The 27,291-nt window shown below is 40.7% G+C and overlaps 1 protein-coding gene across 1 annotated transcript; it reads right to left on the bottom strand.

The window, feature by feature from the left end:
- Positions 1-1,223: 1,223 nt before the first annotated feature.
- Positions 1,224-18,967, bottom strand: LAPTM4A (lysosomal protein transmembrane 4 alpha). The gene is made up of 7 exons (XM_047746040.1): positions 18,695-18,967; positions 10,287-10,407; positions 6,170-6,246; positions 5,941-6,063; positions 3,426-3,521; positions 2,796-2,894; positions 1,224-1,845 (listed from the first exon to the last, which is right to left on the bottom strand). The coding sequence occupies exons 1-7, from the start codon at positions 18,803-18,805 to the stop codon at positions 1,771-1,773; spliced, it is 702 nt and encodes a 233-aa protein (XP_047601996.1). The 5' UTR covers positions 18,806-18,967; the 3' UTR covers positions 1,224-1,770.
- Positions 18,968-27,291: the final 8,324 nt, after the last annotated feature.

The raw sequence follows: 27,291 nt of genomic DNA on the forward strand, positions 1-27,291 counted from the left end.
AAGATAAACCTGTTTCAAATGAAGTCGTGATTAAAGGTCATGAAGGCCCACCACTTCCCCTCCAGGAGGAACAATGCCCAGCTGGGCCCACTGAGCTCGGCCATGGATTGCAGGCAAATGCCACGCCCACCCCGTCCTAAAAGGAGCCCCACACCAAATCAGGGTCCTGATGTAGTCACATTTTGATGTACTCCCACCACTATTAAAAAGCTAGTAAGAGTTTGGTTAATCTCTAAATACTATTTAGCATGATCTTCATCAGAGAACTCAAATAAACCAACAGTAACTAAGGAAACTTCATGGACCTCCAAGATTTCTTTTTTATAAAGAAATGAAGTGAGACCTAGCCCAGAAAACTCATCCTTAATTTTGAAATGTCCTAAAATCATAATCAGTAAAATGTCTTATACTACGCAAAAGTGGGTCTACTCCCAGACAAAACTGTACTTCCTAAATATAAAGTTTACTCTTTATTTTGGTGGTGGCGGGTGTTTGTAAAAGTGACCTTGCAGCCAAACAATGTCATTAACCCTTTAAGAAATATGTAAAATACATTCATGTGTCTATATGGTCGATGTGTGTGAGGCCACTATTGCTACACTCTTAACAAGATGCAGGCTGGAGTATTTTTAGGAAAAATGTTTTAGTTGTGCGGTAAGTCGCAGTTGGCTTGCTTTCTCTTTGGCTCCTCTCTGGAGCTAACCTGATACATTTTTAAATTATTCTTGAATTACTGAATTCTTTAAGATATTTGTTTATCTGACAGAGCGCACAAGCAGGGGGAGCAGCAGGGAGAGGAAGAAGCAGACTCCCCACTGAGCCCCATGAAGGGCTCCATCTCAGGAAGCCCGGATCATGACCCGAGCTGAAGGCAGGTGCTTAAATGACTGAGCCACCCAGGTGCCCCTACTGAATTATTCTTGACGTTGACGAACTCATTAACTAAATACTAAATGATCTTTACATAAAAACACAGCTTGCTAACCTCATCATATAATTTTTCTAACAAACCATTAATAATTTCTGGCCTGTGATTCAAGTAATATCTTCATCATAACTTTAAATAATATTTGAGTAACTGGACTAAAGAAATGCTTTCTAAAGCCTGAATTGTGTTCTCGAAGTACCAGAAGACCGTGGCAGTCTGAGTTTATTGTAATGGAAAATGTTAAATTCTATCTACAACAAAAGGGTAATGGACTTTTTAAAAAATGACAACAGTAAATATTTAAGAGATTTATTAAAGCATCTTATCACAAAGATGGAAAACACATACAAATTAGAAACATGCAACCGTCATCTTCCACAGTCAAAAGTTAAAATGTTATGTACTGTTCCTTTTTTCATAGCTGAGAACTTCAGATCTTATATCCAACTCATTCATCCTGAATATTTAAGTCATTCTTCCTGAAAGTATCCAGGGCAGCAAATAACCAAAATGCAAACTATTATATAAAGAAAGCGAGAAGTTAAAAAAGAAAATGTGTAGAGAATACCCCTCCCCACCCCCCCCATTAAAGGCAAACAATGGCACTTTGCTCTTGCTTAACCTAGATTGTCTCCAAAAACTATTAAAATGTATAGACTTAACAAAAAAAAAAAAGACTGAATAGATATCCAAAAGGCTTGTTAGTGTTTGAAAATAAATGCTTAAACAAAGGAAAATGTATTTTATATCAAACAAGTTTGAGGAGCCCTGTATTGCAGGATTCTGTAAAATAAACAAGACAAAAAGCTGGTATAGGGTTTATTGACAAAGGCAGAATTTCTTCAGGCAGGTATGTAAGGAGGCGGTGGCTCTTTCTCAGGCATCTTCACGGCCATTTCATAGGTTGGCAAAACATACTGAAGAGAGAAAAAAATTGTATTGGACTTAAAGTGCCTTTACAATCCTACCTGGAATAATTCAGCTTTCAGATTTTAGCTGAAGAATTTGTGAGCTAAGAAGTTCCTGAGCGTAGAGAGGACTGGTAACTGGAGGTGAGCGTCTGATCCAAGACCGCTAAAGACAGAGGGATGGAGGGGAGAGAGGCAGAATTTTGCTTCTGAACAGACCCTGCGGCTACAGGACACCTTGACAGGAAAGGCAGGGTCCTTTGGACCACATTGAAACTGCAAAGTACCAGTGCCTCAGGGGCTGCGAAACTACAGGAAAGGAAGCCTCCGGTAAGATGCTGGATCCTGGACTTCATCAGAACCATACTTTGGATCAGGCGCTTCTACCACTTCTTCCAGGGTAAAGGCCACATCTGTGTAGGAGGGGCATTCCAGCCAAGTGACTCCAAGTGTGACATGCTGGCCCTACACGTGCCACATACATTCTACATGTTGAAAACCAGGAAGAGCTAATACAGCAGCAACTAAAGAGCCCCCAGAAGTAGGCCTCCCCACAGACTCACGGAACCCATGACATTCATCTCCCCACAGAAAAACCAGCTTCCCCTTCCGACCATGGGGATGTTTTCTGAAAGCAACACAAGCTGCAGACGACAGTACCCCATCCTCAGAAGTTCCAGAAGCCACAAGCCTGGCATGGCTCACAGGGTTGCCTCCTGTCTGATCTCCCCTGCAAAATGCAACCCTCCGGGAGACTCCGAGGAGTGAAGTGGAATGAGCAGCGCAGGCGGCCCCTCGCCCACGCACCCGGATTTGCAAAGGGAAATGCTCAGTCCTGCAGATGAAAGCTCTCCATGCCTGAAACCATACCTATGGCACTGAAGAGGAAGTCAAGATCTAGGCTCTGAGAATCATCAATAATGGCTACTGAAGAGAGACTATACTAAAAGGTCACTCACCTGCGGAGGTGCTTCAAAGGCAGGGTACACGGCGATCTCTGGCAGGTTTCTGTTGTTGATATACTTATAGCAGTTCCAAACGCAGTTGATTAGATATGCCTGAAAGAATGCAAACAAAATTTCCATCTGCTAGAAACTCAACAGACCACCTGCTCTGAAGTTAATAAGCTGACGTATGCTTTCCCCCACGCGTGCTCCGTGGAGAAGGGAACAGACATCCATCTGAACCTAGCACAGGCCAGGCCTTTTCCCCACCTGCTCACACTTAAATATCACAAGTTTCACTGATAGCGTTTTCTAGAGAAACCAGAACTGGGGTTTTAATTCAGGTCTGGTAACCACTGTGCTGTAAAAGAAATTCCGTCTCTGAACCTTTGGAATTTTAATAGATTTTCAATCAAATCATGAACTACTTCCAAAAACATGATGTTCCTTACACTAGGAAGGATCCTGGCATTTCCAAACACTCTCTGGAAACAAAAGGGAGGACATCCCCCAGAGGCTACCTTTACTACTATGTCAGAGTAAACACTGTCCCCTAACTGTGAACTCTAAGGAGAAAAGGCAACAAAAAGGTTTAGACAGTGTCACAGTCTAACTGGCTGCCCAAACATTTAGTCAGCAACTCACCTTAAAAATGATGAATAAGGCAAAGAACACAAGAACAATGAAGAGAAGGCAGCTGGAGTCCAATGCCAGGAGGTCATCTTTGTAGGGAAAATCAGGCTATAAAACAAAGCCGGGGAGAGGAGAGGTGAACAGCAGAGTGGAGAGGATTTTTAGGGCAGTGAAACTATTGTTTGACACCACAGTGACTACTTTACGTCACTACACACTTGCCCAAATCTACACAACGTACAGCACAAGTAAACCCTCGAGTAAGCTATGAGCTCTGGGTGATGATGACGTGTCCGTGCAGGCCCATCACTTGTGACAGATGGACCACTATGGTTTAGGATGTGGACAGTGCGGGAGTGGGAGGTGGGCACTTTCCATTCAGTTTTGCTGTTAACCTAAAACTGCTCTAAACCATGAAGTTTATTAATTAAACACATATACACAACTTGCACTTCATCAGAGCCTAGAGAGCATCTTAGAAATAGAAAGAAAAGGCACCGAAGTCAGAACTGACTTCCAATGAAAACTTACAAACAGAACTTAACTCATGGTACCTTTAAGCCTCATCATCACAAATGCACGCCACCGAAATGTCACACACATCTGAATACTGCTGTCCAAACTGAGCTCATCTTCTCTTTACTTCTCACTATTCTACATCTTTCTGGCCTTTGGAAACGTACTATCTCCTGTATACAACTACAGATTAGTCCCTGAGTCACCAGGTCAGGAGGTGCTAAGACTTACCTAAGTTTCATGGGGTCATTTAATCCTACCTCAGGAAATTAATTTTTCTAAAAGCCAATCAACAGTCTCAATACTCCTCGGAAAGGGGCAAAAAGGCGGCATGGCATGCCCCCGGTTATAAAAGCACACAGACTTCTGTGATTCACTGCAGACATAATACATTCTACTGTGAAGGGTCAACTTCATTTACTCAAATATTTACTTAGCATTTATTGTGTACAAGTCAGCGAGCTGGCTTTCAGAAGGGCATTATGAAATAATACTTAAGGATTTAAAAGCTGGCCAACAGAGAAGGAATTTGCCAGTCTGAGAGACCAAATGACTATAACAGAGGGAGAAACCATTGGGGTCTGTCAAAGAATAGTAAAAAAATTCATTCTATGTTCTCCTTTAAAGCTCATCTAATTTTTGAAAACACTTTCTTTAATGGAAATGTCAACACAAAGGCCCAAATAATTTTTATAAAAAAGCAGCATGCAAAAATCCCAAAGGACCAAAAAAAATAAGAAAGTACCCACACACCAACTCCAAACCCTACCTAAGTGTCTCCTTGGGACAAAACTCTTCTTTAAGACTTCATTTATAAAGAGACAAAAACTGAATGGGACCAGCTCATGGGGAATGCTACGGCTTTCATTCAGGTGGTTTGCAATTTTTTAGCCAGACATGGCAAGAGATCTAGAATGAGGAACCTTCTGACCACGGCCAACCAGGACACTAGGCCCTGTCCCCAGCTGCTTCTCTCCAGCTCATCACATGCTGCTTTGCTTCCCCCCTTCATCTATGTGCCAGCCACCATGGTCACCTTATAATCTGCTGACTACACACAAAATGTTCCTTCTCACCTCGAGGGGTCTCTGTGACCTGGAACAACTGCTTCTTTATCTTCCCTGTCTTCATTCCTACTCAGACTCATGAGTGCAATTCAAGCCTGGCTTCCCAGCCCACGTCTGACACCCTGTGACACCCACTCACGCAGCTCACCCTTCTCCTTCATAGCCTTTTACCACTGTTTTAATGCAGTAACTGTCAATTTTCCAATTCCTTCACTGGTTCTACTGATGTATCCCAAGAATGCAGCAAAGTGCCTCATACGTTAAGCAGCAACCATCAAATGTTTTTGGAATGAATGAATGATAAATTTGGTGGTAAATAAGATGGACTAGGCAGGAAATCTGAAAGCAGGGAGAAAATTCCTACAACACAGCACTTCTGAAATGAACTTTCATTTATCTGGACTCCAGGCAGCGAGAGCGCCGCCAGCATCTCAGCATCCAGTCGCCAGAGCGGTGAACTGTGTCGGTGGGCATCTGTGCTTTACTCAATTTATTCTGTGCCTCTGTTAGCAAGGCGTGCCCTCGGATATCAGAGAAGACTGAGAAGAGTATCTGGGGGGTCTGAGAAAACATTTACAACACTTCAGCTTACTAAGGGGTTCACGGAACCGCTCCACCTCTGAACAGAGCGAGAAACCTCTAGAGCCAAATTATGATACCAGTATACTCAAAACAAAAGCTGAACTACTCCTTAGACTCCATGACGTCCATCTTTAGAGACTTTTAATGCTGCAATATACAAATGGTATAGTAAGAGGATATTCTACCTGTATCTTACTGGTTTCAACACGGTAATTGAGAGTAGTAGTAATTATTTTAAAGCAGTTTTTAAAAGTAGGGTAATTAAAATAAAATAAGAATAGTACCTAAAGTGGACTCAAAATTTCTACTTAAGTATTTCACTTAAAATAAAGAAAAAACACTTGCCTAGCGTACACACTTACCAATTGATCCAGATACTCCTTGATCCTTGGCAAGTAAGTGAGGGAACTGATAGCGACCAGGCAGCTGAGAACGAAGTCAAAAAGCCGGTAACAGAAGAATGGAATCAGCCAACCCACTTGATGCTGAAGACAAAAGATAACAACCACAACATCACAACACAAATATGAAATTATCGAGTACTCCTCAGTAAAGGCCAAACTCTAGAAGTCAAAAATATAGGATACTTACAGAAATTGCTCCATATACCAGCATTGAACTGATTATAAACATAAGAACAGAGACGGCAAAAAGAACACAGGCATTATCTAAGAAAACAGAAACAAAAATCTAATTAAGCTACTTACGTAACAAAAACAAGACTCTTCATGACAAAATAACGTTTTAAAGCGAACTGAAAAAATTAGTATTTTCAAGATTAGCTATGAAGACATTTAAGACCAAGGCGTGTTAAGAAAAAAAATCTGTCTCGGCATTAAGTAATGACGCTTGAAGAATTCATGACTTTGTTTTTCCTGTTTATTAAATTGGCTATAACTCACTGACTCTTATCATCAACCACTCAGCTAGGGAGACAGATCTCTGCCCAGGGTCTAAGAGTCTGAAGGTGTGAAAACTGAGAATTAAAATCCAAAGTGGCAAGTGCAACAGAAACAATTAGCTTTCCCTGGGGAATCGGGAAAAAAATACAAAGAAATGACACCAGCTGGGTCTTGTGAGCTAAGCAGGGATCCACAGGAGGGAAAGGTTGGTACTTGCTTGAAAGACACACATGTATTAAATACAGAGCATTACACCTGCCACCTCTGGCCCCAGAGAAAATGCACAATCAGAAATTCAAGGTTCAGGGGCGCCTGGGTGGCTCAGTGGGTTAAGCCGCTGCCTTCGGCTCAGGTCATGATCTCGGGGTCCTGGGATCGAGTCCCGCATTGGGCTCTCTGCTCGACAGGGAGCCTGCTTCCCTCTCTCTCTCTCTCTCTCTCTCTCTCTGCCTGCCTCTCTGTCTACTTGTGATCTCTCTCTGTCAAATAAATAATAAATAAAATCTTAAAAAAAAAAAAAAAAGAAATTCAAGGTTCTCCATTAACCTCCTCTCCCCCATCCCAACATGTGAACTCGCTGCTTCTCATTTCCTCCTCATGATTTCTCCACTACTTCACAGGCCTTTTCTTTGTTCCCTACCTCCCTCTCAAGTTGTCTGCTTCCTCTGCATTATCTAAGTTCATTAACTGCCTCACAAACCACCAGAGTAAGCTCAACAATACTAAGTCACACTCGACTTGAGTTTCTTAGCACAGATCTAAAGTTAATTCTTTGACTCTGGATGGAGATTAAGAACCAGAAGGGTGCTAATAATGATGGATAACTGAATAATTGCTGAATATTCCCACTATTAGATAATTGTCGTAGATCATCTTGTCACTTGGCAGTAGTACAAGCATCATCGATACCTGGCACTAAATTAGGTAAGAACAGCCCTCTTCAAATTTTTCTAGAGGATACAGAATATCCTCCAGATGCCCTATAGCAAAATAGGGGAGAAATGGGATGACAGGTGAAAAATACATATAAGATGCTGAGATAAGAGACGCTCCGCTCAATAAAGCAAACAAAATATGAGGGCTAAAGACCCAGATATGAACCTCAAGTTTCCAGCCACCACCACATTTAAGAAGCTCCTCCAGGGGGCTCCCAAGTGTTCACCCATTAACAACGTGAATATGAAGTTAAATTCTTATTTGAAAAACAGATTGCATATGTTGCAGAAGCATTTCATCCCATATTGTTTAGCTGATTAAAAATAACTAACCCTAAACCTTTTTATTTAAAATCAGCCAGCAGGTCAGGGCATCTGGGTGGCTCAGGAGGTTAACTGTCAGCCTTTGGATCGGATACGACCTCAGGGTCATGGGATAAAGCCCTGCATCGGCTCCCTGCTCGGCAGAGTATGCTTCTCCTTCTCCCTCTGCCCCTCTCTCAGCTTGGGCATGCGCTCGCTCTCCCCCTCTCTCAAAAAAAAATCATCTTAAAAATAAAAACAGGGGCTCCTGGGTGGCTCAGTTGGTTAAGCAACTGCCTTCAGCTCAGGTCAGGATCCCTGAGTCCCGGGATCAAGCCCCGCATCGAGCTCCCAGCTCCACGGGCAGACTGCTTCTCCCTCTGACCTCCCTCTCATGCTCTCTCTCTCAAATAAATAAAAATAAAAATAAAATCAGCCGGCAGGCCAATGATCAGAACTTAACTTGCTATTATAACACTGGGTCACGGGAAAGTCAACTTTCCACTTCCAAAGAGACACAAACCACCGTATGACCAAGTACTATGCATTTTTGCGCTGACAAGAATAGAGGCTTTGGCAGAACCGTAATCAAAACAAGCACGATAACGAATATATCTGATTCTCTCTACAGCGGGCGCAGCACTCACACACCAGGCAGGAAACCTGTGACTCCATCCCGGCAGCTCAAGCCAAGGCGGCCGGTTGTACAGACCTACAAGAATGTCAATAGCCATGAATCTTTTTCTACACCTTGTATTTTAAGAGAAACACATGCTGACACTGCATGCTGGAAAAAATGCTGACATTAGCAGGTTGTGCATAATTTTACAGCCTCAAGTACAAAATAACAGCCATTAAAAACTAACATTTTATACACTATTGTTATTTTGGGTTATTTTTAAGATTTTATTTATTTATTTGACAGAGATACAAGTAGGCAGAGAGGCAGGCAAAGAGAGAGGGAGGCAGGCTCCCTGCTGAGCCGAGAGGCCGATGTGAGGCTCGATCCCAGCACCCTGAGATCAGATCATGACCTAAGCCAAAGGCAGAGGCCCAACCCACTGAGCCTCCCAGGTGCCCCAGTTATTTTGGTTTTTAAATAGAAATAGACTGGGGCGCCTGGGTGGCTCAGTGGATTAAAGCCTCTGCCTTTGGCTCAGGTCATGGTCCCAGGGTCCTGGGATCGAGCCCCACATCGGGCTCTCTGCTCCGCAGGGAGCCTGCTTCCTCCTCTCTCTCCCTGCCTGCCTCTCCACCTACTTGTGATCTCTGTCTGTCAAATAAATAAATAAAATCTTTAAAAAAAAAAAAAATAGAAATAGACGAACTCAGGAAGAAAAAACAAATGCCAGGAAGGATGTTTCTAGTAAGTACTTAGTACCTCTTTTATCACATTTGACAACAGAAGTAAAAGATTATATATCTGAAGAGACAATCAGTAGACTCATTAAAATAGCATTTAAACACAGTGTGAACAAATGTTAGTGTTTTCATACTACAATGTCAACAGATGGCCACAAAACTACCTGAATCCTAGAAACAGCAGTTAGCCCTCTGGACAGTGAGTGAATTAACAACCAAATTTGTTTTAAAAACAACTTGATACATTTATCAGAGAAGATCACAAATGTAATGAAAATCAAGAATTTATAATAAAAACCAATAAACCTAAAAATATAACTTGGATCCTGTAACATTATAGACATGAGTAGTCAGAATATTTTTCTTTAGTGAAATTTTAAACATGAAAAACTTTGCGCTGAAAAGCTTGAGGCAAAATTTTCTGTTCAAATATTAAATTTCTAACATTTATTATATGAAATCTTTTGTATTTTTTATTATTTGAGAGAGAGAGAGAGAGATCATGAGCGGGGGGGGGGGGGGGGGGAAGCAGAGGAAGAAGCAGACTCCTTGCTGAGCAGGAAGCCAAAGGCAGTACTAGATCCCAGGACCCTGGGATCACACCCCAAGCTGAAGGCAGACGCATAACGGACTGAGCCACCCAGGCACCCAAGATAAAATCTTAACTAGAATTTTTCTGCATGTGTATTTCAGAGAAAGATCAACAATGAAAATGCTATCACAGAATAAAAATGTTTAAAAAGGTAATTTCCATGAACATCTTCTATTTTTAACTTCAACACTGTCTTCCTTCATCCAAATGACTGAAATATTTAGAATTGTGACCCTGAGCAAAAGATAATCAGCAAATTTTCCAATAATTCGTATTTCCTATTTTCCTGTAAGCCTATTTGCTCCCATTCTCTACAATACCTGCCAGCTGACCTTAAAGGTTTACAAGTCTTTTTGTAATTTCTTCTTATGTCCACAGCACTGACAAGAATCAAGGTATACAATGTATATTTCTCAAAAAATCTTCTAGTAGTCCGTAACATTTTCTGGCCAGAAGTGCTCAATTATAATTCTCACTGAGTATCTTTGAAAACCCCACAAAAATACTATTATGCCTCAGCAGGCAAAATAACTTAAATACAATTTAATCAATCCTCTAAATAATTTTGTGTGTGTATGTTAATTAGCAGGAGATGTTTTCAACTAAAAACGTACCAGCCATTCTCTCAGATGAATAGTAATTGCCAATGACTTCATACTGAATGTTGACAGCTGGCATGGAGTTTGGATGAGTTACTTCCACCGTCAGCAAAATTGCCATCAATAGGTTTATCACCTGTGAAAGAGAAGATATTATCAATTATATTATTAATCAGGGAACGGTCTTCACCACAATCTTTAGATGTCTTCCCATGTTTAAACTGTTCTAGTTGCAGTAACAAAGGCAGAAAACAGTAGCAGACCGGTGCACCTGGGTGGCTCCAATGGCTAAGCATATGCCTTTGGCTCAGGCTATGATCTCCACATCCTGGGATCCCAGCCCCACATCAGGCTCCCAGCTCAGTGTAGAGTCTGCTTCTCCTTCTCCCTCTGCCTCTCCCCGCTGCTTGTGCTCTCGCAGTCGCTCTCTCTCAAATGAATAAATGAATAAAATCTTTAAATAAAAAAAAGAAAAATAGTAGACTACCTACAGATAAAATATGCAACACCACTCTAAAAATAAGTATGTATCTTAAAGTATAAACTTAAATGTTTCAGAGGAAAAATGTCTTGACTGAACCTGTATTAATAAATAGCAAAACAAAACAAAACGGCAAAACATTTAAAAGGAATCATTACAAACTGTTCGTATTCAGAGTCATGTATTTATTCACACACCAGTCTCGGAATTTTCAGGCTGGAAGAAACTACAGTTCACCCAACATCCTTATCCATCAGATAAATATAATACCCATCAGTGAAGTAAACAGTGATGCATCAGATAACCCTGACACTCCTCTACAGTACGTCCTATCTAACCAGAGAAAACTATTTAACTTCCTCTTAGGCCTGACTCAAATGCTTAAAAACCTTTCCAAGATTTTAACTAGGTCATTTTCACTTTCACCTACTGGCCTTAATTCTATCCTTTGAAACAACATGCTCCCCTTTTTCAGTAAGTGCTCCCCTAACACTTAAGGGGAGCTGACGCAGGACTCCAAACAATCTTTGCTAGAATAAACATTCAGGTATTTCACACGTTTCTCTAATGGTTTAAGCACTGTCCAGCTACCTCACTACCTCCTTTCTGCTCTCCTCTGTACACATTCGCCAGTTTGTTGGACATACCACGAAAATGAGGGAAGATCAGCTGGTGAGAGCACAGAGATCTCAGTTCCTACAGCCGAAGTTAACAAATTTCAACTAGCACAGCCTGAAATCTCACTGGCTCCGTCAATTTTTTGAACCTCATGAGAGAGTAACTCCCCCAAACCCTTAATTCTTTTTCACACTTGGTCCTGCTAAGCTACCACTGGAACCTGTACAGGTAGTTTCAGAGGCCCAAGCATAAGCCCTCATACATCTGCAGTGGAATTCCACTGTACTGTATTCTTGCCTGTCAAGATGTTCTGGACCTAGATTCGGACACCCTACAGATTTCCTATCTCCTTCAGCTTCCAGCATTTCAAAATATGATCAGTATGTATCAGTATCTCCATCTCAGTCACTAGTAGAAGAGAAGCGGGCCAAGCGCAGGAGGGGGGCCAGAGGTTATCCTCTTCGCATCAACTAGCAATCTCTGAATAAAATTCTTCACCACTTTCAGAGAAACATCTTGAGTCTTTGTCAAGCTTCTTGCTGAAATTCCATCATAATATATGGTGAATTTTCCCAATCTACCAAGGTTCTAATTCTATTTAAAGAAATTATTTATGCCTCTAGAGGTGAGTGAGTCCCTGCAGTACCCCAGGAGGCCCTGGCCCCGAAGTGCTCAAGAACAGTCCCGTGAATGGGTCAGTACAGAAAACCACCTTGGACTGCAGTTAGGCTTCCCTGTCTCAAAGTCCACAGAACCCACCCTCTTCCCCTTGTGAAATCTGAATATGATACTTTTAAGAACATTAGAGCCTTATCATCAACGTACTTTGAACAAACTCGTTACGCAGCTCTCTCCTGTTGTCCTGAATGGGAAATAACAGTTTCTCAGTTGAAGGCACTTTACGTTCTCTAAGACAAGCAACCCAAGTTCTATCATTCAGTAAGATTAGGAGAGCTACACAATGTCGCAATACTGAATTCAGAATCAACTGACATTTACTGAGGATGTACTATACAGCAGTACAGCAGGCCCAGTCACATGTATCACTTCACTCATTCTTCACAACCACTACTAAAGCCCATTTGCAGGTAAGAAAACGAAGTTTCAGCAAGTGAAATAACCTGTGATAAATTCACTGAAACAGTAGAGGACAGAGCTAGGATACAAACCTGGTTCTTTTTAAGACAACCTGCTTCAGAGCACCACATGATCACTTACACCCATTTTCCTAAGCAACTCCTGTTTTGAGGGCTCTCCAAAAAAAATATTATCTAAAGTTATAAAATGTTCATAAACTTTATTGTCCAAATAAATTATGTTCAGTAAATGCTCAAAATCAAGGTACTTTATCCTTCCAACTCCTGAAAGGTCTTACCAAGGACAACCATACCTGCAAGGAGGCTCCCTGGTTGAAGGCTGATTTTTTCCATATCCATTGCAATGGGTTTTGGCTACCATGTGGTGTATGAACAGGAGTTCATCCAACTAGGTGAATTAATTACTGAGCAATTAGATATATCTACTGAAACCTTATAGATTCTGTATATGAAAATCAGTGTGAAATCAATTCAGCAAATTATTCTGTGCTAACAATAATAGGGTCATAGTTAAAAAGCTCTGCACAGTACAGAAAAAAAAATCTCATTTCAAGAAAAACACAAACTCAATGACTAAATGAAGGAAATGACACAACCAAAAATATTTAGGAGTTTAATTTTCCCTTCCAAAATATAAATAAACTCCATAAATAAAATATTTAGGAAGGGAAAATTAAACTCCTAAATAGTTGAACTGCATGTAGGACTTACAAAATCTATTTTCTCTTACACGGATAAGCCACAGATTCATCCACTATTATCTTTTTGTAGTATTAGTGACAACTCAAATTTCATTTCACTGTCACAACCCTGAGTATTAAACAAAAATCACAGCTCTAATCGAAAAGACCAAGAAATGATAAAATAAACTGCAGTGTTACTTCTTTATAAGCTCACACAATCTGAATCTTCACTGACTTAATTATATTCCATTACATCACTATAATCACTAGAACTTCAACTTACATTTTAAAGCATTAACCTGGAAAATCCTTCTTGTGATCTGAAACTGAGCACCCATCCTGTGCTGGTATTTAGGCCCTGTGCTCTATCTACTTCTGATTACAGTCGATATTTCTAAGTCCACAGAGCATTTTTCAAAAAATCAATTTTACAGTCTTACAATGTAAAATTCCTGATAAAAGATTTCTCTGCAAATAGCATTTTGTACAACTTCAGAATTTTTATTCCCAGTTGATTTTTTTTTTTTGCTTTTATTTACTCAGGAAAGAAAACAACAATGTAATTAAAATAATGATTAACTTCTAAACCTCATAATACGGAGATACAGAACATAGCAAATATGTCAATGGCATGGGCTGTGGACATACCATTCAATGTGGAAGCAGTCCTGTAAATTAACTGGGTCAAATTATTTGTTTTGCATTATTTTTGCAAGCCTTCCATACCCTTGTATAAGTAAACAAACAATTACAAAAACCAGATGTGTAGATTTTACTTGTTACAAAGGAACAGTTATCAGACCCATGAAGTACTCCACCTCCAGAAAGGAATTCCTCCTTGCTTTCTCATCTCACTGCCACACCCATCCCAGAAGATTCTCCAGGAGCTGGTTTTTGTTTTAAATAATTCTTCTTTAAGTTCCCACGGTATGTTTTGCCACAACCCAGTATCTGCTGAGACTATAAAATAACCTACGTGCTTCAGGGCATCCTGATAAGGGTCTCACAGGCAGGAAGAATCTTTACTGCTAGTCACTGAAGCATTTTCAGCAGATAAAGATCAAAAAGGCAATCTCTAAAAATTGTTAAATGTTTCACACACATATAAACTTTCTTTGTTTACTGGTACGTGCAGTTTCAAATGAGTTATTCCTACTACTCTGAGGAGGAGACAATTAATCTTACAAAAGTCTAATGAATACTTCACATGTTCTAATTAACAAGCTAGCTACTATACACATTTTATAGAGTAAGATCTATCGTCCTTTTCCTTCAAGGAGAACATCTTGGGGGGGGCGGGAATAAAAAAATAATCATTAGTAATTGTGTAATAAGTACTATTTAATAAGCACATACAAGTGGTATGTAAAACTTTTCCAGGTATACAGTGAGGAAATCCAATCTCTCTAGCTGGGAAACAAGAAAAGCTTCAACAAAACATCTGAGCTAACCACTAAAAAATTAAACAGAATTGGCAAAGTGTTGTTAGTAGTCACAGTTAGGTGATGAGGAAATGGGAGATGTTAATACTATCTCACTATTCTTTATATATGCCATGTTCTTTAATAAAATTTTTTAAAAAGTGACTTGAGGGGGCTGGCGCCTGGGTGGCTCAGTTGGTTAAGCAACTGCCTTTGGCTCAGGTCCTGATCCTGGAGTTGCGGGACCAAGTCCAGCATGGGGCTCCCTGCTCAGCAGGGGTCTGCTTCTCCCTCTGACCCTCCCCCCCATTCTCATGCTCTCTCTCCCTCTCTCTCATTCGCTCAAATAAAATCTTTAACCAAAAAAAAAAAAAAAAAAACTTTAAAAAATGATTTGGCGGGGAGGGAGAAGAGATAGTACATGCGAAAGTACTGAGGCACAAAAAAGTGTGTTTGAGGAAAAATACTAACTTCGAAATATAAACAGGTTTTACTCTTATTTAAAGTAACAGGAACAAGGGCAGGAAAGGAACAGAGCTTGAGAAGAGCTGTCTTCACTTCTCTCCCAGTTATAAACTTCAAACTATGTCTGAGACATTCATGAAAAAACAGCCATATATAAAGTCTTTTCAAGACCTAAAATTATTACAAATGTTCACAATGTATTCTTGTCAACAGGACATCAACCAAGGAGGACAGTCCTACAGCCCACTTATAAGCCTACTTTCAATTACTCAATGAACATCTGAACTTATACTACATAACAAACTTGCCTAAAATCATCTGGCTGAACAACAGAGAAAACAATTTGAGGAAAGCCAGAATTTACACTAGAGTTCACTCTGAAATTTTGTATTCCTTAACCAGGGATTATGCTTCTTTCCAATCTAAAATGCCAAAGCTAACACTTCCGGGCTGGTACCTTTCTGGTACATAAAACTGGCTGCACTATTTAATATCACGGAATATTTTAGTTCACAGTGTCCAGTGTTAGAATGGCCTTAACACTAGACCAGCTGCTGGAAAGCAATGACACTGTTATCAGATACCTTCACTGATACAGTGTCTTGGGCCCAGCAGGAGGGAGGGCTGCCCCCCCTCAACCCAGGTTTCAAACAGCACAGAGGCAATCTAAAGAGGATCATAGGGGTGTCTGGGTGGCTCAGTGGTTTAAGCCTCTGCCTTCGGCTCAGGTCATGGTCTCAGGGTCCTGGGATTGAGTCCCACATGGGACTCTCTGCTCGGCGGGGAGCCTGCTTCCCCTCTTTCTCTGGCTACTTGTGATCTCTCTCTCTCTCCCTCTCTGTCAAATAAATAAATAAAAATCTTAAAAAAAAAAAAAAAAAAAAAAAAGAGGATCATAAATATCCTTCCACCTGAAACTGAGGAAAGAAGGATCCTTGACAAGGTAATGGAGGAGGGAAGTGGTATTCTATCTCACTCAAACTCTTATTACTTCTATCTTATAAAGAAGCTTCCAGCAACAAAATACACTGTTTGGAAAAGTCCTCTTTGTTTAGAGGTATTATACTACACTTTTGTGTAGGTGGTCTTGTTCTCTGAAAGGTGACATGCCTTCCCAATCAGCAGAAATTGTTTTTTATATTGCAGTGGTACTGTAGAAGCCACACTTTTGAAAGTCACCAGCAAAACCAATGGCTTTTTCCCAGTCCTTCATCCAGTTAGAATCTGATGTTACTGATCACCTTCTCCTAAGTTTCATTTTTGTGTATGTGCTCCAAAAATCTCTGTAATACTGTATCTTAACGGCAGATATTTTCAAGACAAGAAACATTTGAGATCCTTTGTGTAGCAGGTTAATAGAAATATAAAAGATAGCAAATGATCCCTGTAATTTATTCTTTTATATGTCCACTAAAGACTTTTACACTGCAAATATCAGTAAATTCCTTATGTAGGGACAGACTGATTTTATTAGATTTCAATGTTCTGCTAACCCCAAACTCTATGCAACATTAGAACGGCCTCCTACTAAAACTGTGAAAACTAAAGCAGGGGAAAAGGGAGAGGTGTAAAACGGTTTCACATCAAGTGCCTCCAGTGGAGAATAAATGCCCTTACTGAAGTTCTTCTCCCTGCGTTTTGGGTTTTGCTGTATATAATTCGTATTTTTTCCTGCTATTCCTTTCCATTTTTATGAGCTGAGCCCACAGCATTAAGAAAAAAAAAAAAAATCTGCCTAGAAAAGACTGGAAAGAAATACAGCCAATTATATTCAGATTGTTGAAATTGGGATAGTGGTTATTTCCTTCTTGAGGAGGAGTTAGAAATCCTTTGTTCTGTGAATGGAGAAAAGAATCTGAGAAGAAACAGGAAGATTAGGTTTGCAGGCAAGAGTCCCAGCTGGTGGACACAATTTCTCAGTTCAGTAGGAAGGAGGTCATCTGCTAAGCAGGGTCGGGCCTGGTTAGTACTTGGATGGGAGGAAGGAGGTCATCTTCTAGAGATGAGGGAGGCATGGTTGAGGAAGAGGGCTGAGGACCCTAAAGATTTGAATGATTCATCTAGGGGAATGGAAGGCAAAACTAAGGACTAACAAAAGAAACTGAAGACCCAAATCCTGAGCAAAATGGAGAAGAGAGAAACCAAAGTTAGAAATACAATGCTGTTACTGCCATTAACTGATTAATGTCCAATATTACAAATCAGTTAAAATATAAAAAAGGGAATTTTTGAGGAGAAATCTGATACAATTATACCAATAAGATGATGCTTCTGAATACTAAAGATATTAATATAAACTAAGAGCTATTAAACTTAGAAATAAGCAAATAAGCCTACACATTCAAGTTTTGTTGTTTTTAATGTAAAACAAAGCAAATAAAGCAAAACTGTAAAACAAAACAGAGTGGTCAGAAATAATCCCCTGGTCGGAAGTAGTCCCCTGGGGGTCAGCCAGGAAACAGTTATCTGCCTAAGAGTATCCTCATCAGATGTTTGTTCAAATGGTAATGATTTCAAGGCACTGGGTAGGGAAGTAATGATAACAGAGAACCGCAAAAAGAATGTGATAAAGCCTTTCCTTCTTTTTTTCTAGTTCACAGAAGTTAACAGAAACCACACAGTACCATTAATGACACAATCCTTCATGCCAAAACAAAACAGCAAAAAACCCCCACAAAAACAGCAAAGTCACAGTGAAAGCAGACAATGAAGTCAACAATATGAGAAGTTTGTCAAAGCTTCAGTGAAGTCATTATAGCCTAAAGCTATCCCACCAGTCATAAATTAGCTTCAACGTGTAGGGAAACTGGAGATGGTGTAAGAAATCTCAAAAACACAACCAATAACACTGTCCATTTGGTCATGACATAGACCTTGGAACCCAGTAAATGCTAGTATATGTGGCCAGAATAGAGAAGGCTTCATTCAATAAAGGTCTCTTAAAAATGGAATAAAACGCGTCTAATGGGCAGGAGGTAGTTGAACCAGGAAAAGGCAGATCGAGCGAAAATCCTGGCAAAAGGCACTGCCTCCAAGAGAAATCTCCAGATTTACAACAGAGGCCTTTCTGCCTACATCACAAATACCCGGGAACAAGTAAAGTCCAGGAAGCACAGATAACTGAGTTACAGCTGGATCTTTCGATTTCCTTCCAGGCAAGACAACATCTAAACTAGGCTGCATTTCTCAAGGTCCATTTCTAATTGTTACGGGAAAAAAAAAAATTCCAGGGAGCATAGGTGGAAGAGTGTTCTGATCCCGTGATCAGTACAAAAAGGACCAAAATCAGGTAGTTTCCAGAACTCCCCACCAAATTCCAGTATCCTCATCCCTCCCACCTACCCCCTACTTTCCATCCCCTCCCCCGCCCGCCCACAGCGCTTCTGCTTCTCCCCACTCTGATTTTCTCCTCTAATCGGAGCCAAGGAACAATCTCCCCATTCCTACCCACCCACTCCGATTCCTGGCCACAGTCCCTTCTCCCAAAGTTACAGCACCCTAAAAAGAGACTGCCTTATGCCTTCTCGCCCCACCCAACACCCCGTTTTCAGTCCCACCCCTCCCGATAAACACTCCCTTCCTTTCAGACCTGGCTCCCCCACCTCCCGCTCATGCGCATTCCCCTGGGCCCCAACCCTCCAGCCCCGCCCGCCCTTACCATGTACCAGGTCCCCAGGATGATCGTCCCGGTGCGGACATGGCAACAGCCGCAGCACCGGGTGCTGTAGAACCGGTCGCTGCGGCTCCGTTTGAAAGTCATGGACACCATCGGGAATCTCACAAGCTTCGTTCTCGGATGGGCCCCTGACAAACTCTCTCCGCCCAGAAGTCGAACCCAGATAGCTGTGCCACAGTTTCCAAAACCAAACGACTCGACTTCAAGCCCACCCCCTGCCCGGGCCCCAGCCAGCTCCTCCGCACCTGCGCACTAAGTACCGAGCGGCGCTCTCGCGCGACCTCGGTTTACCCTCTTCCTCCACCTTCCTCGCGCACAGGCCAATGGAAGAGAGGAAAGCGGAGTGAACTCGGCCCCTGATTGGAAAAACTTGGAGATTGACAAAATGTCACGCCCAATCAGAAGCGCGACTCGCCTCAGAGCTAAACGATCCCCGCCTCTCATGTGAGGGCAGGGGCTGGCTCGAAGGCCTAGAAAGGTTCGGGGTAACCTGGTAGTTTACCATCCCTAGGACGAGAGCGGCAAGAAAAGAGGCATTTAATTGGTAGAGGAAGAGACGAGATGGGTTGGTGGTAGAAACGGGCACGAACGGCTTTCTTGAGTGATGTCTCCGCCACGTACTGCCTCGCAGGCGTCACGGGACCGAGACTGCTCACGTGACCTTGCGCGCAGCTCGATTATTTGGCTGACGGGGGCGGTGCCAGTAGGAAAGGGGTGGGGCTAATCCCCCCTAGGGGCCTTCCTCACCGCGGGAGTGGAGGTTGGGGGCTTGTCGGAGGAATTAAATTTAGTTTTCCACTACTCCCTCACTTTGAAGGCTTCTTGGTGGGAGCAAAGAAATACCACCTAAGTCAGGCAACTAGGAGGCAAGAGGATTGAGGAAAATAAAAGCAAAATAAAGTGGAAGAACTGCTTAGTTGCTGGGTTTATACCGGTAAGAGTGAGTTTTACTGGGAAAAATTGTGAATCACATTAAAATGGACCAAAAGGTTACTGGGTGACTTCAGTGAAAAAACAGTCTGACACACCTTTCTGGGTATCCTGATTCTATGTGGGCTATCTTTCTTTGTAGAACTCTGTACAACTCTGTTGTAAGTAGCTAATAGCCACAGGAAATACTCCAGTCCGTTGGAATTGACATTGAATCTCACCGCTCTTTGCAGAAAGTCATTTTGCATCTATTTGCAAATTCATCTTCCGCTCACAATTTAACAATATGAGTACTTTAAATTCTTCATTAAACTGGTTCTGATATGATACTGGTTTCCTCATTAAGTGACCACGTAACTTTGACACGTGTTCATTTTGTGTATCTATGAGACTTGAGGTTTCACCTTTTATTTGACAGACAGAGATCACAAGTGGGTGGGGGGGAACAGGCTCCCTGCTGAGCAGAGAACCTGATGCGGGGCTCAATCCTAGGACCCTGAGATCATGACCTCAGCACAAGGCAGAGGCTTAACCCACTGAGCCACCTGGGAGTCCCCCTGTCAAGTATATTCTTAGATGGAGACCACAGTGGATTCAGAGTAAAGGTTATTGCACTGACATGGCTTCAGTGAACACTGCTTGAAGTTACATGTTAATTTGTTGATTATTTGGCCACTAGAATGTAAATTCTAAAAGAGCAGAGACTTTGTTTACTTCTGCAACGTTGAAAGAATTGTCCACAGACCATTATCCTAGTTTGGATAATATTTCCAAACTATCTGGAAGGCCATAGTTAAGTCAGGCTACCCGGAAGGATGGAGTTGGGGGTGGAAGCAATTTAACTCATAATGAATTACGACATTTCTCCATTTGGACTACAGTAATACTCCCCTCAAAAAATTACACAGCCCTCATTGTGTTCCATGCTGGGATCCTACCACTTTATTTTTAATCATTTCATCCTTTCAACAATAACTCTATAAGGCAGGTCCATTTATATTATTTAACTCCTCAGAGAAGTTAAATTACATGTCCAAGATTACAGGGCCAGTCTGTGGAGAAACTGGAACTCTCATACATTGCTGGTAAGAATGTAAAATGGTGCACTGTTGTGAAAAAGTTTTGACAGTTTTTCAAAAAGTTAAACATAAAGGTGCTGTAAGATCAGCAATTCCACTCCTACACACATAATGAGAGCCAAGTGCACACAAAACCTGGTCACAAATGTGCGTAGTGGCATTACTTATACAGAAAAAAATGAACAATCCAAGTGTCCATTAATCAAGGAATGGAAAAATGAGATGTAGTATATCCGAACTAATGGGATATAGTTCAGCAATAGAAAAAGATACATAATGCACCTCAAAAAATATTATGCTAAGTGAAAGAAATGAGTCACAGACCACATATTGTATAGATACTTTTATGAAATCTCCAGAAGAGTCAAATCTATTCACAGAAAGTAGATTGGTTAGTGGTTGCAGTGGCTGGAGTTGGTGGGGGACAGGGGATAAATGCTAAAGGGGACGGAGTTTCTTCTTTTTTTTATTTTAATGTAGGTTTTTTTTTTTTTCAGTGTTGAGAATGTTCTTTTTTGTGATGAAAATGTTCTAAAATCAGGTTGTGGTGATGGTGGCACAACTCTGCATATACTAAAAGCCATTAAATGGTACACTTTAGGTGAAATGTGTGGGTCTGTGAATTATATCTCATTAAACTGTTAAAGGGAGGTGGAGGAGGGGACTGGCTACTGGGGCAAAATGGAAGGGTCAGCCTTAACAGGCAGAGAAACTACACTGACATGGAAAATTATGAAACAAACACCAAAAACCTCAATAGATTGGATAAACTCTTGATCAAGTCATTTTAAGAGAAAATTAGAGAATCAGAAGATTGCAGTGACAAAGAGACCCAGAACTCAGCACAGAGAGACAAAAATAAAATATGAGCAGTGATGACATGGAAGGTAGAGAAGAAGGATATACAAGCAGATTCCAGTCCCTCAGCTAAAAACTCTCACCCCAACTGATACTATTTCATTACATTATTTTAATTTGATCTTTCACACCATAGTTTATGGTTAAAATGTGTTCTGTATTAGCCTTCTCTGTCAACTTTCATCATAGCACTCTGGGAGAAGACAATTTTTAAAGACTTCTACCAAGGAGAGTCTGACTGCCAATAAAAGCATTTATAGCAGATGAATGGATCTATAATACAGTATATTCATTATTTCTAAGAAATAAGAGGGTTAGTTAAAAATCAGTTTAAAGCCCCATTAGTCCTCATTAGATCGTTTCATCAGTTGTGAGCTGGAAAGTGTGGATTCAAGTTAGTCTTTCCCCCATCCCCTTCAATGAAGCAAAAATTGTTTTGATGGAAAAACGCTTCTTAATAAAATAAAACAATAAAAGTAAAAGAACCCAGTTGCTTCCCTTGAATGTTCTATTGAAATATCTCAAAAAGCACTTCATTTGTTCAAAAGACACCCTTAACCATCTTCTCAAATGGTTCTTTCCTTTGAATTGTTGATGTCGTCTCCATTTTTAAGTCTGTCTTGACGTATTTCATGGTCATGTTGAAATGTTTGCCTTTTAATGACACAGCATAGTGGCGGCAAAACAAACACAACTACTTTATAGAAACAACTTAGCAACCTGCTCAAAGTCTATGGTTTGAAGAATTCTTATTTCCTTCTACGTTAATATGGATAGTACTCAATGAATTTCTCTTTCTTTTTTTTAAGATTTTAAAGTAATCTCTATACCCAACATGGGGCCCAAACTTACAATCCCGAGATCAAAATTTGCATGCTCTACTGACTGAACCAGACAGGAGTCGCTCGATGAATTTCTTATCTACCCAAAAGAAGTTTAACAGAGAGGAGAAAACTGCAATGTTGAATTCTGCTTCACAGACTATTAGAAATCAATAGAACATTTAAGCTGTATTATAAATCAATTGATTTGTTTCCCACCCCAAAACTGATTTTTAGTATAAGTAACAGTACCAAACTAAAAGCAACAGTGAAAAACAATCTCTAGCAAATTGATTATCTTTGTGATCTAAATATATTCTAGAAATTCACAAGTAAAACACCACAGCAGAAAGAGAAAAAATGGGCAAAGGCTATGGATGGACAATTCACAACGAGTGACAAAATTTCCTAAGAATCATACAGGAAAATAATATAAAGAATTGAAATTAAATATAAATGAAATATTATTCCCCTCTTTGTTAAAGGAATATAACTTGAAAAGATAATATCCTGATCTGATGATATCATGAAATTAATACTTTTGTACATAACTCATAGGATTGCAAATTGGCACAACCATTTTGGAAAACTCTTCGATAGTATGTATTAAGAGCCACAGTAAATTCACATTCTCTAACCAAGTAATGCCATTTCTAAAAATCTATTCTTAATGTCTAAAAAATGAGAAATCATCTGTACAAAGACATCCTTTATCATCTTTTATCATTATTTATAATAGAAAAAAATTAGAAACAACCTTAATGACCAGTGATAGTTTAGTACATTATGGTACACCTATATGATGACTCTAATGTTTTTAAAATTGTAAAACAAGGAAAAATATTTATGATATAATGTTAAGTGAAAAGAGAATACAAAATTGTCTATACTGTGTTTACAGTAATACTAAACACAAACCAAAAGTAAATATATCAAAATGAACACCAATGGCTGTTAAGCTGGTAGAAATTATGGGTTTATGATATTCCTTTTATCTAATTTCCAGTGAATGAGTAAGAGAGTGTGTGTGTGTGTGTGTGTGTGTGTGTGTTTGGTTATTGAAAAAGTTCATTTTATTTTTTTAAAAGATTTTTCTATATTTATTTATTTTAAAGAGAGAATGAGGGGGGAGTAGCGGGGCCTTGGGGAGGAGTGCAGGAACGAGCAGAGAGGGAGAGAGAAGGAGAAAGAATCCCAAGCAAACTCCTCACTGAGCACAGAGCCCAATCTCATGATCATGACCTGAACCAAAACCAAGAGTTGGATGCTTAACCAACTGAGCCACCCAGGTACTCTGAAAAAGTTCATTTTATAATAAAATGTCAGGCAACCTTAAAATACACTAAATTATTACCCAGGGTCTAAATTAGTGGGAAAAAAAAAACAGTTATAGAATATTTTAAGAGAAATCTGGCTTTATTCCTTTCTAAGACATAACTGATGAATAGATAAGCTTAACTGTGATCAGCATGTTAGTTGCCTATGATCATTTTTATAACGGGAATAAGGTTTTCCTTGTCCAGACTCTGAATTGATAAGTAGGGAACTCTGTGGTCCTGCCCCAGCCCCCATCAGGGTAGTCTCAGGAACTCTCTCCATTGCTTAAATTTCCATATTGTTCTTTTGAGGGTTTTTACATTATGCCACTTTCCCAGATCACAGCCTCAGTAGTTCAATTGGCTTTGTTTTCTTCATGGGCAAAACTAGTGGGTTAAACTAAGTGATGTCAAATTCCAGGTCTATAATTCTGATTCTAAATTAAGGCTTTCAAAAATGCTTTAAGCCTACTAATTCTCAAATTGTTTAGGACTTTAATCTAACAAGCTTCAGCTTCAGGACCTTTCCCATGTTTGGGCCTGAAAATCATGTGTTTTTGTTTAATTCGCAAAAAAATAAGAGATTTTGACCCCCACTGGGTAAGACAGTTGTCTATTTCCTCCTCTGCTTCTCCTTTACATTTCCTCGTGTCAGGTGGTGTCCTAGTGGGATATGGAGCATTCAAGGAAGGAGGAATTGAATTGGAGTTTCATTATTTTGAATGTGATGGGAATTCATGTGCCTCAGTTGCATTTCCTTGTCTTGGGCATGGTTTCTAGGACCGCTGTCATTCCCACTGTGCTGACTCACCTGATGATGTGCCATGAAAGGCAAAGCCAGGGATCTCCCTACATGTGAGCGTGTCCTTCAACAACAGGCTCTGAAAGTATCTGCATCATGGAGAGGAAACAAGGTTTGAAATACTCAGAGACAGAAACTAGCCTGTGCAGAATGCTTCCAAATCTTCCAGCTTTGAAAGAAACCATGTGGACAGAGTTTTGTACTGAGTTTAACTGAAATGTAATAAGAATAAAAAGAAAAAGAGACAATTAGTCAAAGACATCCAAATGTAAATAATAGAAATTCCTGAAAGAGAGAGAGAGGAAATAGAAGTGAGAAAATCATTACTATGATAACGTTTCTCAAAACTATAGGGATGAGTTTCCAAGACTGAAAGGCTGGCTTAGTGACCATAGCATTGGAGTAAAACAGATCCATGTGAAGGCACATCAGAGCAAAATGTCAAGACACTGGAAACAAAGAGAACAAGACACTGGAAGCTTTCTACAAGCTTCCAGAGAGAGGGAAGAAAAACAAGCCATATGGAAAGAATCAGACTCAAACAGCCTTGAAATTCTCAGCAACAACCCTGGAAACTAGAATACAATAGTGGTTGTCTTTCAAAACTCTGAACAAAAAATGATTTGCAATTTATTTCTACACACAGCCAAGCTACCCACCAAGGATGGAGACAGAATAACTACATTTTGAGACAAGGCTCAAAAATTTTACTTCCCTCTTCAGAAAGCCACCAGAAGAAGTGAAATGAAGCTACGAAAGAGGAAGGTGTGAGGTGCAGACACGAGATCTGACAGGGGTGAGGTGTGGCCGAAGACTCCCAAAGGTGGTGAAGGGCTCAGGGAGAAACCTGGAAATCACGTGCAGAGGTCAACCAGACCAGACAGGAGCCTGCGACTCAGGAGCAAAATACACGGAAGGAAGATTGTGAGCGCGGTTGCCTTCTGCAGCTCTACTGGGTTTTCATGCTGAGGAACCTGTTCGAAGATGTACGCCACCAAAACAAGGTGAAAACAAAGAAGGAGCAAGACATGAGAACCAGGAAAGAAGGAATCAAATCTAGGAGAAATTCAAAAGGAATTTCAAAGTCTGAGAGCGAAGGGAAGTCTCTGGATCTGTGCAGGAGGCCTGGGAAGCAGCCAGTACAGATGAAAGAGAACGAAGGTCTCCAGAAAGTAAGTCAGGAAAAAACCAGTCAGGACCGGTATCCCCCCCACTCCTGCACCCACCCCACCCCCGCCCCAAACTGTCATAAAAGTCCCTGGGGAAGTGTGGCAAGACTTAGCGAACAACAAGGGCCAAGAAAACGAAACACATGAGTAAACAAAGCAATTATGGTAAATTCGAGAAAAACAGAAAGTCAGAAAAGAAATTTAACCAGAGGATACCACAGTGTTTTAGATGTGGATAATGATTACATGGCCTCATCAAGTAAACAACTGACTATTGATTTCACAAAACATTGAAATATGTAATTGAAATATGTATATTTGGGGGCAAAGATGATAACAGTACAAGAGTAATAAATCTTCATCATTACAGATGCCAAGAGATAGTATCCAAAGCTGATTTGTGAAAATATAGCATATATACCTATTATTTAAAAATATGAAGTGTGTGTATGTTGTGGGGAGGGAAGCTAAAAGAATGTCTATGTAAGCTTCTCTATGTCATAAACCACCACAAAACTTAGTGGCCTTAAACAACAAACATCTTTTTCTTTCTCATAACTCTGTAGATAAGCTGGGCATTTCTTCTGGTTTAGGTCAGCTCAGCTGAACTCTGTGGTCAGCCAATGAACTTAGCTGAGGCTGGATGGTCTGGAATGTTCTCACCCATCTGGCGGTTGGTTCCATGTCAGCTGGGGTGATGGTGATGATTTAGCCATCTGTGTTTCATCATGCAGGCAGCTGGCCCAGGCTCTTTCATATAGTTCTTCAAACAGAAAAAAAAAAAAGATTTTCTTTGTTTATTTGTCAGAGAGAGTGTGCATAAGCAGGGGAACAGCAGGCTGAGGGAGAGGGAGAAGCAAGCTCGCCACTGAGCCGGGAGCCTGATGTGGTACTTGACCTCAGGACCCTCGGTTCATGACCTGAGCTGAAGGCACACGCTTAAACCAACAGCCACTCAGGCTCCCTCTTTCAGATAGTTCTTCCAGGCTCTGTAAGAACACCATGAAAGGGCAAACCCAATGCACATGCACATTTGCAGGGTTGGTGTGACCATTGCTAAAGTTCCACTGGCCCAGACAAATCATATAGCTAAGCTTGAGTTCAAGGCAGGAAGAGCTAGACTCTCCCTGTCGATGGTCGGGTCTGCAAAGTCACATTGCAGAAGGATGTAACTACAGGGATGGGAAGAACACATGGTATAAGCTTGGATAGTAGTCATCTCTGCAGAGAAGATCTGAGAGAGCAAGGCAGGGACAGGTGAAGTGTGAAGGGGGCTTGAGGAGAGCTGGGAAGGCTAGGGAAGGGAACCACTGTACTTTATAATAAGCATTTTAGTACTATGTTATTTTATTTTTTGTTTGCCCGAGTCCATTTAATTTTTGTATATATTTTTTGCAATTGCCTCTAAGGGCCTTTGATTTTTTGTTTTAAGTTTTATTTACTGGGGTGCGTGGATGGTGCAGTTGGTTAAGCGGCTGACTCTTGGATTCGACTCAGGTTGTGATCCCAGGGTGGTGAGATCAGGCCTGGCGTCCGGCTCTGTGATCCACCCAGAGCCTGCTTAAGTTTTTCTCTCCCTCTCCCTCTGCCCCCACCTTGTGCAT

Source organism: Lutra lutra, chromosome 9, assembly GCF_902655055.1.
Source record: "Lutra lutra chromosome 9, mLutLut1.2, whole genome shotgun sequence".
Classification (NCBI taxonomy): domain Eukaryota; kingdom Metazoa; phylum Chordata; class Mammalia; order Carnivora; family Mustelidae; genus Lutra; species Lutra lutra.